The sequence below is a fragment of the Plutella xylostella genome, chromosome 13 (assembly GCF_932276165.1).
Source record: "Plutella xylostella chromosome 13, ilPluXylo3.1, whole genome shotgun sequence".
Taxonomy (NCBI): Eukaryota; Metazoa; Arthropoda; class Insecta; order Lepidoptera; family Plutellidae; genus Plutella; species Plutella xylostella.
Window position 1 is genome coordinate 453,831 of NC_063993.1, and position 14,659 is coordinate 468,489.

At 39.9% G+C, this 14,659-nt stretch overlaps 1 protein-coding gene across 1 annotated transcript; it reads right to left on the minus strand.

Annotated features, from left to right (window-relative positions):
* Window positions 1–2,687: 2,687 nt before the first annotated feature.
* On the minus strand, window positions 2,688–13,608 carry LOC105384441. The gene is made up of 6 exons (XM_038111997.2): window positions 12,899–13,608; window positions 12,509–12,746; window positions 12,009–12,258; window positions 11,386–11,619; window positions 8,443–8,620; window positions 2,688–4,593 (listed from the first exon to the last, which is right to left on the minus strand). The coding sequence occupies exons 1-6, from the start codon at window positions 13,451–13,453 to the stop codon at window positions 4,426–4,428; spliced, it is 1,623 nt and encodes a 540-aa protein (XP_037967925.2). The 5' UTR covers window positions 13,454–13,608; the 3' UTR covers window positions 2,688–4,425.
* Between the last annotated feature and the right edge of the window lie 1,051 nt (window positions 13,609–14,659).

The following is a 14,659-nucleotide window of genomic DNA, read 5'->3' on the forward strand; positions in this document are numbered from 1 at the left end:
TTTAAAACTATGTGCTAAAAAACAATGTAAAATAATGTACTTAAATACTTTTTTTGTTCATTAACTCTACTGCCAGAGGCAGGTGACGATGGGAGCACGGTACCATGCGGGTAGGTTTGGAATTATGTTTTTCCAGCCATTTGCATGAGTTACCAAACATACAAACCAAGTCAGCCGCAGAATCCACATCAAACATTAAATTTCTGTATTAACAACTACCGTTACATCAACTGCAAAGGGAAAGTCCCAGCATCAACCGAACACTGGCGACTGTCAAACAGCTGAGAAAAATGACCATCGCGAAGCAGCCCGAGAGGATCCCCACACGGCCACGGAAAAGATGACAGCAATTTCCTTCATTGATTGACCACAATCAGTAAATTCTCTAGTTCTAGGGGTGAATGGCATCGCGGGGGAGTCAACGTGATCGGACAGTAAATAATTAAGGAAACTGGTATCATCCCATCCACAGCCATGCAAGGATCATCCCGAACTGCTTGGGGACGATAACCCTCCCCAGCCGTTCCACAACCACCAGCACTCGATTGATACTGGGGCTTTTCCTCTTAAAAATAGGTGAGCCCACTTTATTCACGTATTAATTTCAGGAAAAATTCCCCGTAAATTCTGTAATTCTCACATTATACTTACTTCTCCATAAAAAGGGTGAGAAATCCAACCTCGGAAACTATAGACCCGTTAGCTTGACATCACACATGTATAAATAATTCACAATCGCATCCGTTCTCTGCTGAACTAACATCAACCACCAGAACAAGCCGGTTTCCGACCTAGTTATTCTACCACGAACCCTCTATACACGTTCCATCAGATTGAAAAGTTCATAGAGCTTAACACACCACTTTACCATGTATTTATTGACTATACAAAAGGTTTCGACAGTATCTACCATCAAGCAATACTTTCCGCCCGTTGGTACTATCTACATAAACAGCTCAGCCAACGTGAAATTGGAAAAACCTGGTACTGGTCCAACGTTTCCGATTGAAAAGGGTGTCATACAAGGCGACCCTCGCTGTACACGCTTTACAATTTTCCTCAAAGAGGTCTTCAAGAAGTTGACACAGTCCTGGGAGGACAAGGACACCAATTTCGGAAGTAAAAAATAGTCAAACCTCGGTTTTGCGAACGATATTGCCCTATTCTGCCACTCAACGCCCGAGCTCCAACAAATGTTGCGAGAGCTATCCACGGCAAGCCTTGAAGTTGGACTAAAGGTGAACCGTTCGAAGACAACAGACATGACCAACAGCACGAAACGTAGGGTTGAGGTAGATAGGCAGGAAATACAATATGTCAATGAGTAATTTATTTGGGCGAGATAGCGTCCTTCGTCGTGGGTGCTAAGACCGCCAAACTGAAGTGAGACTGGGCGGCGCACGTCTGTCGTATGCAGCCGGATAGGTAGGGTAAAAATGCTACCAAGTGGGTAGCCGATAACGGCCGCCGGCACAGGGGCAGACCCAGAAGAAGATAACCGAATGACCTAGACGTGTTTAGTAGAAACTGGAATGAGGAGGCCATGAACAGGGATAGCTGGAAGACCCAGGAAGAGACCTTTGCCCAGCAAAGGGACATAAATGTCACAATTGAGTTGGGAAACACCGTCACATATTCTCCTCGGCCATCACTGATCAGAGAAGAAGACTTTTATCATTAGAGCCTGAAGACAAAAGTCTTCTTCAACCAGTGCATCTCGCTAGTGATGACGTATGGGGCAGATAGGTGGGCACTGACGGTAGTACTGGTCCACCGATTTAAAGTCGCTCAGCGTGCTATGCTTGGGGTTTCTCTGATGGATCGTATCAGAAATGAGGGTATCCGTCAGAGGACTAAGATTACCGACATAACTGTCAAAATGTGCAAGCTGAAGTGGCAGTAGGCTGGATATATCTGCCGAAGAACCGATAACCGTTGGGGTCGACGAATTCTCGAGTCACAAATAAGGACAACCGTAGGCTGGTAGCCAGTAGTGGCTGGATGAGGAAGCCCGAGGACCGAGTGTTGTGGAGCTCCTTGGGAGAGGCCTATGTTTAGCATTGGATGATTATTGACTGATGCTTGGACACAATGGGGTCTTCAAAAAACATTTTATAATATAATTGTATTTTGTAAAAAAAAATAGGACCTAAACAAAAAATAATATAGCGCAATCAACACCCTCCTAAATAGGTAATTTAAAGATCCGTCTTTGAATTTTTCCATATATTCCCTAAAACAACGACGAAAAGTATAATACGCCATTAGTTACGTAATAAAAGTCCGTAAAAAAACGACGAATCATATAATGCGACATAGTAGGATACATAGAACAATGACCTATCTGATTTTTCAGGAAACCTAGACTTATTACAGACTAATTATACAGGCTATATTGCAAAAGTCCATTCGTATAATAATGTGACCAAATTTCAAATGAATTGCTTCAGCCGTTTTCATTTTATCGAACAAAACGTTGTTTAAAAACTTTAACTGGCTCTCCTGTAAAGTTGCTGTTTTGCAGATCCGTCATTGTTCTACGACTGCGACGATATAATAATATGTGGACACACACGGCCATCCGACCCCAAGCTAGGCAGAGCCTGTGTTATGGGTATCGGACAGCTGATATATCTACACAAAGACATAGATAGATACATATGAAATATAAATATCAACAACCAAGAACCGAGTACAAATATCTGTCTTTAAACAAATATCTGCCCCAGCCGGGAATCGAACCCGGGACCTTCGGCATAGCAGTCAGGGCCACTAACCACTACGCCATTCGACCGTCTAAATAGGATGGTCAGTTTGATAAGGTATAAAAGTGTAATATCTACTTGTTTTGACCGAACTGTACAGACCTTCCTACCTTTCTAAGTACCTGTATATCTTGATATAAATATATTAATAAATAATATAAAATAACTGTGTTCTAACGAAAAAAGATCAAATTCGGTTGCACGGGCGCTTGACACAGTTTTTGCAAATCTATAAACTATTATTCGTGTGTTAAAATGTTTATCGGGTGTCTATAGATTTAGTTAAGGCTGTTACCATAACTGCATCAGAATGCCGCGTGTTCCATAATTTTTAGTTTTGAGTTTTTTATTTAATATAAACTATCTGATGAATACAATTAACATATACCTTAATACACACACTTAAATAAAAGATACAGATGTAACTTTACATGCTGTGTTAATGGTTTTAAACGATAGGATATGTTTACTTTTGTGCAATACAATCTTAAAATTAGATTTTTAAAGCATAACAAATCTTATTTTATATAGACTTTGGGCTCTGACTAGATAATTTGATATACATATTTTACTTAAGACTCACATGTATTATTATTATTTATTACAGTAGTTTTGACTAAGTAGTAAAATTTCGATACAAATAACAAGGAATGTATAGTTTTAAATTAAAAAAAACATCTTGCCATGAGATCAGGTTAGGCGAGTTTGAGTTTTGATAAATAAAGCTACTACGATAGTGTTTTTTTTTCTTTATAAATTGTTAACAAATTATGACTGCTTTCCCGTAGGGTAACTGTTCACTCGATAAACCTATTTTAATGATATTTTATTCAAAAAACCATCACATCCCCTTAATACAGGCAGTGAAACAGTCATATCTGCTGAAGAAACGATAGCTACTGCCAACGAAACAAAATAAAAATATGAATTACATATTTTTACGTAATATTATGTATTACTTCTATGCCTTTTTAAACAATATTGTTTGGACCAACAAGTATACTTAGCGCAAAATATTTACTATAATTATACTTACATAATATGTAATATTATTATATTATTGAGAAATGTTATCTTTTTAATAATGAGGTTCAGGTAAATAGTTTTATTTCATTGGAATGTTAATAGTTTGAATTATATTTTTTACATAATACTTTCATTTGACTAGAGTTTAAATGCAATAATATTATTTCTTATTGAATACTAATTAAAGCCTGGCTAATAGAATTAAAAAGTGTTGTATTTAGTTCATTCTTATTTCAGAGATAAAAAGTAAATCTGAACTGTCTTTAGATGGCGCCACCAGCGTTTAGACCTTATTATTTAGATGGCGCCACCAGCGTTTGGACCTTATTATCTCGCATGCTATTGGTGATTTCGATGATTCCGTCTCCGATTGGCTAGATTTGCGCGAAATACATCTCGGTTTCTTTTTAAATAGGAATCTTGAATATTTTGCCATGAATACTTTTTCACACTGTTGACTTATTCATAAATCATATTTGTACTTAACTTAAAATTCTACAAGCCAGGCCTTACCTTACGCAACAACGTATTTACTACTAACTTACATCATACATCAGTCCAATTCCTTACGCCATCTTGTTTCTTGACCATAGACAAACTAGTTAGGCAAAGAGCTTAATTCCATTCAGCCTTATCATCCGATGCTTTGTAGCGAGTGCTTGAATTGCAGTAACTTGCTTAGATTCGCGTAGACCATGTCCTGAGGGTTGGATATGACGAAGTAGACCAAGCCGAGAATGGAGAGGACGGCTCGCCATATTGAGAGGTGGGTCCACGTGTGGTAGAACGACGGGATTGTGGGCTGAAACAGATAGTGTTTGATAATTGGTTAGTTTAATTTAAACAATGAAACATTGCTAGAGACGACAAAGGGCGACCTGCAATAACTTAGAGAAGGTAGGATCCTGGAGGTCATCAGCGACCTCAATGTCATCGGAATCTCCTAGGACACATCCAAGGAAAAAGCCCAGGACAGGAAGAACCATAATCATTAGTGGCGATTATAAAGGTACCAATTGTAAATTCGCCATCATTTCGTGACATTATCGACCACTACTAGCTAGGTTTCGGTCCTAGCTCGCACTTAGGTCCAAGGAGAGCCTCAACATTCTGTCCTCGGCCATCCTCATACAGTCATTAGCGTCTACCTCTCTAAGCTGCCGGTCCAGCGGTTAGAGAGGGTCCCATCAAGTCCCATGCTACAGTCGGGATAACGTGTCGGTGCCAAACACGAGTCACTTTTGTCACTGTATCGAAATAATTTGCGCCAACCTACAAGGTGTTATCTATTTTCTATACTTATACTATCGCTTATCCTACAATATTTGCGTATTGGCTTTAGCAGAAAGGCTAGCACAGGGCGCATTTAAAACGTGACAAAAGTTATCCGTCGTGAGTCGGGTCCGAGTGAGCGCCATGCAAAACTTTTGTCACTTCTTCGTAGCTGTAAGCATTGTTAAATAGCTAAAACAACACTCACAGTGGTCATATTCCCCGTCAGGTTCCCTACCGCGCTGGTGTACTGGTAGACCATGAGCTCGTCGTGCGTCCGCGCCGCGGCACAGACCAGCAGGCACGCCGTGTACAGGATCACTAGCACTATCGGCTGGAAGTGGACGCTAGCAATGCTTGGCTATTGTTTATTGTGTCGGTGACATGAGTCGCTTTTGTCACTGTGACGCAACAATAGTGACAGTCCCACTGACTGCCCAGGGTGGACCGGACGCCAACATCTAAAGTAGGGCAAAACACCCAGTAACTGACCACCTTAAGGGAGTTGTTCCAGTAATTTATCTGTAGCGGGCTCAATTCTTATCGCTTATTAAATCCGATTTTTGTTTTAGAAACTAGAATAACAGAGCTACATTCCTGAGTAAATAGCAAACATGTAGAAGTTACTCATTTTTTTAAATATTTTTGCAAACAAAAAGTAGTGATTTTCCCAGTAACTGACCACTAAAATCTAGTAACTGACCACACTCGATGCCAGTAACTGACCACCAATTTAAAATGGTTTAAAAATGCAATTATGATTAAATCTTATTATTATTTATTTATTTCTTTACTTCATGTAATAGTACCGATCCTCTGGTCTCTTTTAATGTGTGACACATCACTTTTGCTCAAGGTTTCTTAGCTGAAAAGTGCATTAAATTAATTAATCAGATTAATGCATAATTTAAATGATATCTTATCCTAATAATCAACCATTTATTTATTAAAAACACAACTTTTTGCATTTTTGTTAAATACTTAAAACAAAGGAATAAACACACATGCACATAGTGAACACGCATTTTAAATTTACAGCTTTCAGGGAGATTAAGTGGCCCCAATGTAGTACCTTCAGATAAGTCACAGAAAGGGCGATTTGGTTTGTCCGGAACAAGCCAGGATCAGTGGGACAGGCCCATGAAGCATTCAAGGTGCCAGAAACGAGCATTTTCTTAAATATAAAGTAGCGAATCCAAGCGCTAAAGCCGTTCTTTTCCATATTCGGTATCAACTGATGAGGAGGAGGAATCGTGGCGGATTGTATTGTCGGCCTGGGAAAACATAAATTCCCCGCCGGAAAAGTAGGCCCTTTCCCCGCCGGTCCTTTCAAGGATGTAGGACCAGAGCCAGATGGTTTTAATTATTGCTGAAACCCCACCCGGAGACTTTCAGTGCGGCTAAAAGAGTCATTGAGGCTAGCCATTGTAATTATGACCAAATCAGATATTGGGGGTTAGTTTTTCATGATACAAAGATGGATGCCTTGACGAACGGGATTTCAATGACTTTGTTGAGGATTCAATGGGAATATTTAGGATGCTGTTGAAACGTGCTTTCGTAGGTAAGTATTTGGCCAAAGACAGGAGTAGTCATTTCTACAAGGGGGACAGGGAATCTTTGCCTCGTTGAAGAGGCGTCACTGAAGCAGAACATCGCTGTACTTTCTGCATTTTCCGCTGCTGGACTAATGTGTCTGCCAATGATAGTATAGCGTAGCCAGTGGATTCCGGATAGTTGTGGTATCGGTTCCAAATGGCCGGGGTGTTGGTCGTGGTAACAACTTATAGAAGAATGCCCCATTTCTTGTGTGCCAATTTTACCGTTCTGTTTGAAATCCGCTGGCCGTTCATAATGCCATTGAAGGGCGTGTTGGTGCACCGGCTGAGGGTGCTAGCATTGTAGTGATGCTTTCTTTTTCCTATTTTGCTGAAGTGGCTTTGCCTGTCTTTGGAAAAATGTGCAGGCGCGTTTCGTCGGTAACGTATATTCGGGTTGGGTCATTAATAGCGTCATCGAGGTCTTGTTCGCCAAGTGCTCGGGGAACCAATTTCATCTGGTTCACAAACGTTGGCATTGGTTAGGTACGCCTTCAGCTGTTCTGAAGATAGCATTTGAGTATCTTTTCATAGAGTGAGATGGTGAAAGCCATTTGTCTCCTGGTCTTGCATTCTTGAAGGGACTGCTCCAAGGATTATCTTTAAGGAAAAATGGTGACATCTGTCTTTATCCTGGAGAATCCACATTATCCTTGGCTGATAGTATGCTCCACTAGCGTTTTTATCTTCCTCATCAGCTAATACCGAATCTGGAACAAACTTGGACTTTGTGTTTGAATTCTCTATATTTTAAAAGGTGCTTGCATGTCACCCTGAATTATTTTGGAATGTCTTGTTGATCCTAGTTTGTCTCAGACAAGTGGAATTGCCTTTTCTATACTTTTTTGCTATCTTGGCGCTTCTTTATCTCGCTGAAAGCTGTAAAAATATATCATATATAATAATACCAGTAACTGACCACCAATTTACCCAATAACTGACCACCTATGTCAGTAAATGGAAGGAGTGAAGATAGAATGCTCATATTTTGACACAAGAAAATGGCACATATGAGCTTTAATATTACGTTCTTATTTTGCTTAAATTCAGCTTCAACCAAAAATCCCAATAACCGACATAGGTGGTCAGTTATTGGAAAATCGCTGTTTTGTCGTCCAGTAACTGTCCACCCCATTTAAAACAATCAAACGGGAAATAACAAGCTGAATCTTATCAAAAACGTAATCTTTATAATTAAATCTATATGGTATAATTTTTTCTTTCAATGATTTCAATTTTTTTCATGGTAAATTTTACGATCAAAAAATTCACTTACCTTAACAAATACGTTAGTCACAACTGCAATTTACTTGGTTCGCGCGCCAACTGAACTTTTTCGATCGCTCACTATCCATCTGTTGGCGGCTGGCAAAATCTTTTGTATCAGTAATGCTCTCAATGAACCACAAAATAGACTGGATGTTCACTAGATGGCCCTGCTTGGCTATATTTCTTATTTATTGGAGTTGAAGAGGAAGGTGGTCAGTTACTGGCACATGGTCAGTTACTGGGTGTTTTGCCCTATTATCTATTTTCTATTTTATATACTTACTATCTCTTATCCTACAATAATTGCGTATTGGCTTTAGCAGAACTTTTGGCACATCTTAAATGCACCCCGTGCTAGCCTTTCTGCTAAAGCCAATACGCAATTATTGCAGGATAAGAGAGAGTCGACATCCGTCGTGAGTCGAGTCCGAGTGAGCGCCATGCAAAACTTTTGTCACTTCTTCGTAGCTGTAAGCATTTACATTTGTTAAATAGCTAAAACAAACACTCACAGTGGTCATATTCCCCGTGAGGTTCCCTACAGCGCTGGTGTACTGGTAGACCATGAGCTCGTCGTGCGTCCGCGCCGCGGCACAGACCAGCAGGCACGCCGTGTAGAGGATCACTAGCACTATCGGCTGGAAGTAGAGTTGTGGGCCGCGGGAGATGTCCAGGCTGGCCACGTCGAGGCTGGAAGGGTGTGGATGTGAGGGTTAGTTAGGTCAGGCCTGTGTCACTCCGCGCGTGGGCGGCGCAGGCGCCAGCCTGGCGCCTGCCCCATCGAGGGGGCGAATCTAGTCGGCTGCCGCAAGCGGAAGACGATACACGCGCGCGCTATTTGTTCCTATTTCGTACTAGTTTATTTTATTTATTTATAAATGTCGTATTTAGGTATTTATTAAAATTTATGAATAGAAAAATGGACATAAAAAGAAAAAAAACAGCAAAATACTGTGCCGTATTTAATGGACAACATTTCAAAAAACGATAGCTGCTATAAATCGAAAACCATTTCGAGAGTTAGCTCTAAAGGCCACAAAAAAAATGTTTTTGTATTTTTTGGATGTATTATTTTCGAGAAAATCGTAAAATAGTAAAAAAGTGCTGATGACGTCATGCATCAGGTGCGATCCCTTTTGATGATCAAAGCCTATAGATTTAAAAACAAAGTAACTGTCACTTTCATTTTTGATTGACGTTGACGTTTTATCGTGACGTTGTTGTTTATTTGGGTCATTTTCATTAATTCTGTTCTGACACTTTCTGACAATTTTTTTAATTTATTATTAAGAAATGACCTCTATATTATATGCCCCAGAGCATGCCACCGCCTACACAGCTGAAAAAATGCTTCTGCTTATTTTTTTACATGATAAGTACCTACTTTCCATCATCGGAAATATCAAGGTCATTTCATCATAAATTCAATTTTGTTTTAAAACATGACATTCTTTTTACCAAGTCAGTCCGTTGCTTAGTAAACGTTGTAGTCTGTGGTGCTGAGGCAACCCTAAGGTGGCTTCTTTTTCAATGCGTATAACCACGTATAACTTATTATGCACCGTAGTCCAGTGAAATAAGGCGCATATTCCCTCAAAAATAAATTGGTAGGTAAGTAAATAAAAACGGGTGCGGCTGGAACGCGATCTAAATTAGATCTTATTGCTTATGGGATGGAGTCATATTTCTTTGCAAGCCATTGCGAAGATGGACTTCTGTACCTGGTACTAGTTATTATTCTGTGGTTAGGTTATGGACAAGATACGACTTGTTATAAATACGTTTAGGTACTATTGCACTCAGCAACTCTGTGTTGTCTATACTGCAACTACAATAATTTTAAATATGTATGACAATCTAAACTCGATACGACGTCGCGTCGAAAAAACGTCTCTTTCCAATTTGCAGATGTTCAATGGGAGAGGGCTAGAAAGTGGTACCACGCGAAATCGTATCGTGTTTATGTGTAGGCCCTAACTTTCCATCCATCTAAAGGTATCATAAGCCCGCCTGTCCCGTGCCAGTGATATTGCTCTAATCGGAGACATCAACCAGCTACCGTACATAGACAGAGAGAACCTATTCGAACTAAGGTACAGTCGCCCAACACTGGTAGCAAACATCACCCAGGAGCTGTTGTGCTCATACAGAAACCCCATGGATGTTGCATACGCCCTAAGAGAAGTATACTCAGGCATATACGCAGCCACAACGCGTATCCAATCCCTGCAGCTGAAAAGGTTTACAGACGCAGCAATTCCAAAATCCCAAACCAACACTCTATTCCTGACGCATACACAGGAAGAAAAAGAGACCCTGACCAGCCAAGGGTTTGGAGAAGGAACGGGATCACGCGTCTTAACCATACACGAAGCACAGGGATTGACGTACGAATCCGTCATTATCATAAAAACAAAAGATAAAATAAAGTTGCACGATAGCATACCTCACGCAGTAGTGGCGCTGTCGAGGCACACCTCCGCCTGCACCTACTATGCGGATGACACCGAGGACGCTATCGGCAACCTCGCTAAAACGGCAATAACAGCACCGAAGAAACGGATCCTCGAGTACAACCTAAAGATGGCAATAAAAAATCGGGACAAAGAGGTCGTTGCCCAGCAATCAAGGCTTTTGGCAACGCAAAATGGAGCGGAATAGGAGAATTTTGATTTTAATTTTATATTGACGGCCAAACCGTATTGCATGTATTTTATAGTTTTGTTATGTATAGTATATAGCATGTATTGTATAGTTTTGATATGTAGGTATTGTATAGTATATCATGAATTAATATTATCTGTATAAGAACTAACCAATAAAATTAAGATAGTTTTAAGAACACTGTCACACATTAACACAAGGCAAAACAACAGCGATTACAAAAGGAGTGTGTGGCCACTGACAGGCGTCTGTTAAGTTCTCTGAAGACAGCTGACACTGGCCCTACCCTTCAAATGTTTGTTGCCATTATAATTGTAAGTGTGACTGTGTGAAACAAAGAAAAAAAAAAAAAAAAAAAAAAACAAGAAATGCACAACTGGGGGTTTTTAGTCGGTTAAAGGCCGACACTACCTGGGTCCCCTTCCCAGGTGTTTGTGTAGATTTTCCTCCAGGAGTGCAAAAAAAAAAAAAAAAATTATTAATAATATATAGGTATATATATATAAAAGATAAAATATATATATTATAAGCTTCCACATTGAGTAGTGAGTAGTTAAAAGATGAAGACAAAAAACAACCAAACTCTCACAATATATTGATCTCTCAAAAAGGCACGGACATAAAGTCTGTGGAGTGATAATAAAATCTTTGAAAAAAAAAAAAAAAAAAAAAGCCATCGCTTTTAGCCATTTGTACATAATTATGTTATTTACGGGTCAATTGTAACATCCGTGAGCAAACATAGTTCTATTTCATTTTGTAACATTAAAATAAACCAATTCACAACTCACCGATCCAAAACGGACAGCAAACACAGCACACAGAAGAAATAATAAGCCGCCACATAGGGCATAGTAACCACGGCATGGAACGACAGGTGGCCGGCGTCCAGACTGTCGGAGAAGCTGATGAGCAGCAGGTGCATCAGCGAGAGGCCCCCGAGCACCCCGTGGCAGGCCGGGGAACAGTTGCGCCAGGCTTTCTGGAGGGCCAGGGCTATGTCTACGGGCGTGAAGTCTGCTAGTCTGTAACGGGATAGGGGTTGGTTTTAGTTTGGGGGATATCGGGCAGAAGTTTTCAACATAGCGTCAACTGAGACATAGGTACCTAATAAGTATAAGTAATCTGATCTATATGCTTCACTACGCGAAACATTCTTGTTTTAGACATTCTTCTTATATTTATCCGAAGCTTATAAGCTTCGCTACGCGGGATTGTATGTGAGGATCAATAGATCAAATATTGTGTCTCAATTGACATAGGTTACGTAAATAATGGCTATGATAAAATTCAAAATAATTTCATTTTACCAAGTTTAATCCAATTCACACAAATATTACTAAGCATGAAACTTTCTTTCTTTCTTTCTTTCTTAAATTTTATGTAAGTATACCAAAATATACTTGATACTTACTCCTTATACTTATCATCTTCCCGAGGAGGCTGAGATTCACTAAGAATCCTGTCTCGGGACACAGCCCGAAATGTCCCGCCTCCTTGAAGGTAAATCTTCTCTGGCCTCCGTCCACTGAACGGAGTCATTCTGTCATCATTAGGGGAGGTCAAAGGGGATGGGGAGGAGAATGGATTGTCTATGCTAGTGTCATGGTAGGTTCTGGAGCCTTCTAGGGATTTCAGCATTGTTGTCAGCTCCGTTGGTCGAGCTGGAAAGAAAAAAGAAGAGAGAAGTCAAGTATGTATCAAGTTGGCGTTGATAGGGGATTATGATACAAATTATAATGTAACTAAGTAGAAATGGCTTATTAGTGTCAATGTGTAGGCACAAACACACTCAGGCACTCTGTTCTGATGCACATAATTATTGTACTATAAATGATGATAAGTACAATGTCATTTAGTAAAGGCACTTTGCCCTCAGCCAACAAAATGTCCATCAGAATAATAATTCCATACCTGGTTTAGCATTAGGTTTACTCTTCAAAGCCGCTTTGAAAACTTTTGGACTGACTCCTCTTCCATTAGCATTTGAATCCTGTCTCTCATCTCTGCCTTTCCGCCTCGTCTTCCGTGGCTTGTGACGGTGATCTTTTGAAGATCCATTATTGTTCTCTACATCATTTGGCTCTATTTCTAACTCACCACTTAGAGTCACTACTTCATCGTGATTGTATTCCTTAAGATAATCATCAACCTGGAAAACCAATGAGGATTAATAAATGACCATGTCAGTAAGAACATAGTGTAATAGAGTAAGATGCCCTAACATTTGGCATAACAGTTGTGAAACTTGGCAAAAATACACAGTGTAATCTTTGATAGTGGGTGATTATAAACACAACACACCTTCTCTAAAGCACTCAAACTAGACCCTGGTATCTCAAACTCTTGCAAATCTCTCTCTCTAGCTCTAGAAGAGTGTCTTTTCTTCTTCCTGTAAGACGGGCTTCTTTTCTCTTTGTGACCACTGGAAGGGCGGGACAGGTTCTTCAGAAACTTCTCATCCAGGCCGCTGGGGTCATGAGAATAGAAAACAAAAGACGGTTTGGCGCCAGTGCTGTCCGCCTTCTGAATCTCCTTTTCAACAAAGCCCAAAATCCCCTGTTTTATTTGGTCATGGATTGGCAGCTCTATGTCTAAAGACTCGTTTTGGTCACATTTGATCCAATTGTCGCGGGTTTTGGACTTGTCAGAGGTTTCTGCTTGTGCCTGGGCCGTGTCTGGTGCATCTCCCCCGCCGCCGCCGCTGCCGCTGTCGCCAGAGGGTCCGTTAGACATTCTTCTTGAGCCCGACCTACTTCGGGACTTCGGCTTGCTGGCCCGCTTGGGCGAGGGAGAACGGGCAGCTGTGTGCACCTCCGCAATCTCCTCTTTCACGTCCACACTCTTCATAGCTTTCATTTTGATACAAACTGAAGATTAGGTCCAACATAGATCGAAAACTATTCACTGCATCAATGCCTACTGCCAATTAACACATCATGATGATTTTTTACTACCTAGTTATCTATTTATTATTAGACTAACTTATCTGGAGTGCCTAAGTGGTTTAAAAACCAAAAATAAATAAGCTTAAGTTTCTGTTTGTTTGACAATTTTGACATTTAGGCTTGGTCCGATGAGAGAAGGACTCGACAGACTGATGCGAGCAACTACAAACAACGGGACGAGCACAAAAATAAATAAACAAAAAACAACAGTGTTCGGCATATACAAAGTCCTTGTGTTCGGCAAATATGAATTTTATGGAGTTGTTTTTTTTTAACCTAGGAAGGTACAATAGTTTTTTTTAAATATATATTACTTATGTAAATGGGTACAATTGAAATCACTACCAAAATATTTTTTTGTACCTACACTAAGGCCTAGCACCAATAAAATTAACTAAGCCCTATATTTATTAAACCTAGTAACCTACTCCAAAACCAAGATACCTAAACAAAAACTTTTACGTTCCAAAATAAATAAACACGCCTGAATTGCAATTATTTGCAATTTTACAATTTGTTGGTTACAATAGATATTCTTTTTAGTCACCAAAACGGATAAATCATGACCAAATCATGTAATTCTAAATAAATTTATAGTTGTTTTTCCTAGTTTTACTCATTTAGTGTCGGCTTTGTGCGTCATATCACGTCACTTTACCCTATCCTCTGCCATATCCTCATCAAAAACAATAATTATTTACTTAAGCTAATATTATTATGTAACGTAGATTACGCCTTTCGCCTTGTGTTCGGTTCAGTCAGTTGCAAACTCAAAAGGCTGTAGTTCACATCGAACCCAACCTACGATTCCCACGAAATGTCAAAAGGTTATTGTGACGTCAGCAAAAATATGACGTCAGCGCCATTCATTACTTTTGCGTTTACGACACCAACGCTTACGAACGTTTCGTTTATGTAGTAGGGTTAATTTATTTTTAAGTAGGGAAGCCGAGCCGTTACCCAGAAGTTGTAAGTTTGCCTCGAGATTCAGAATAACATTAGTAGGAAAGTAGAACGTAAGGCCACCCTAAGGAATCTAATAGTGTAATAAATAGTGTTGAATAAAGAAACGGAGTGTTGGAAAAAAAAAGTTAGTTCAGTTGTCAACAAATGTCAT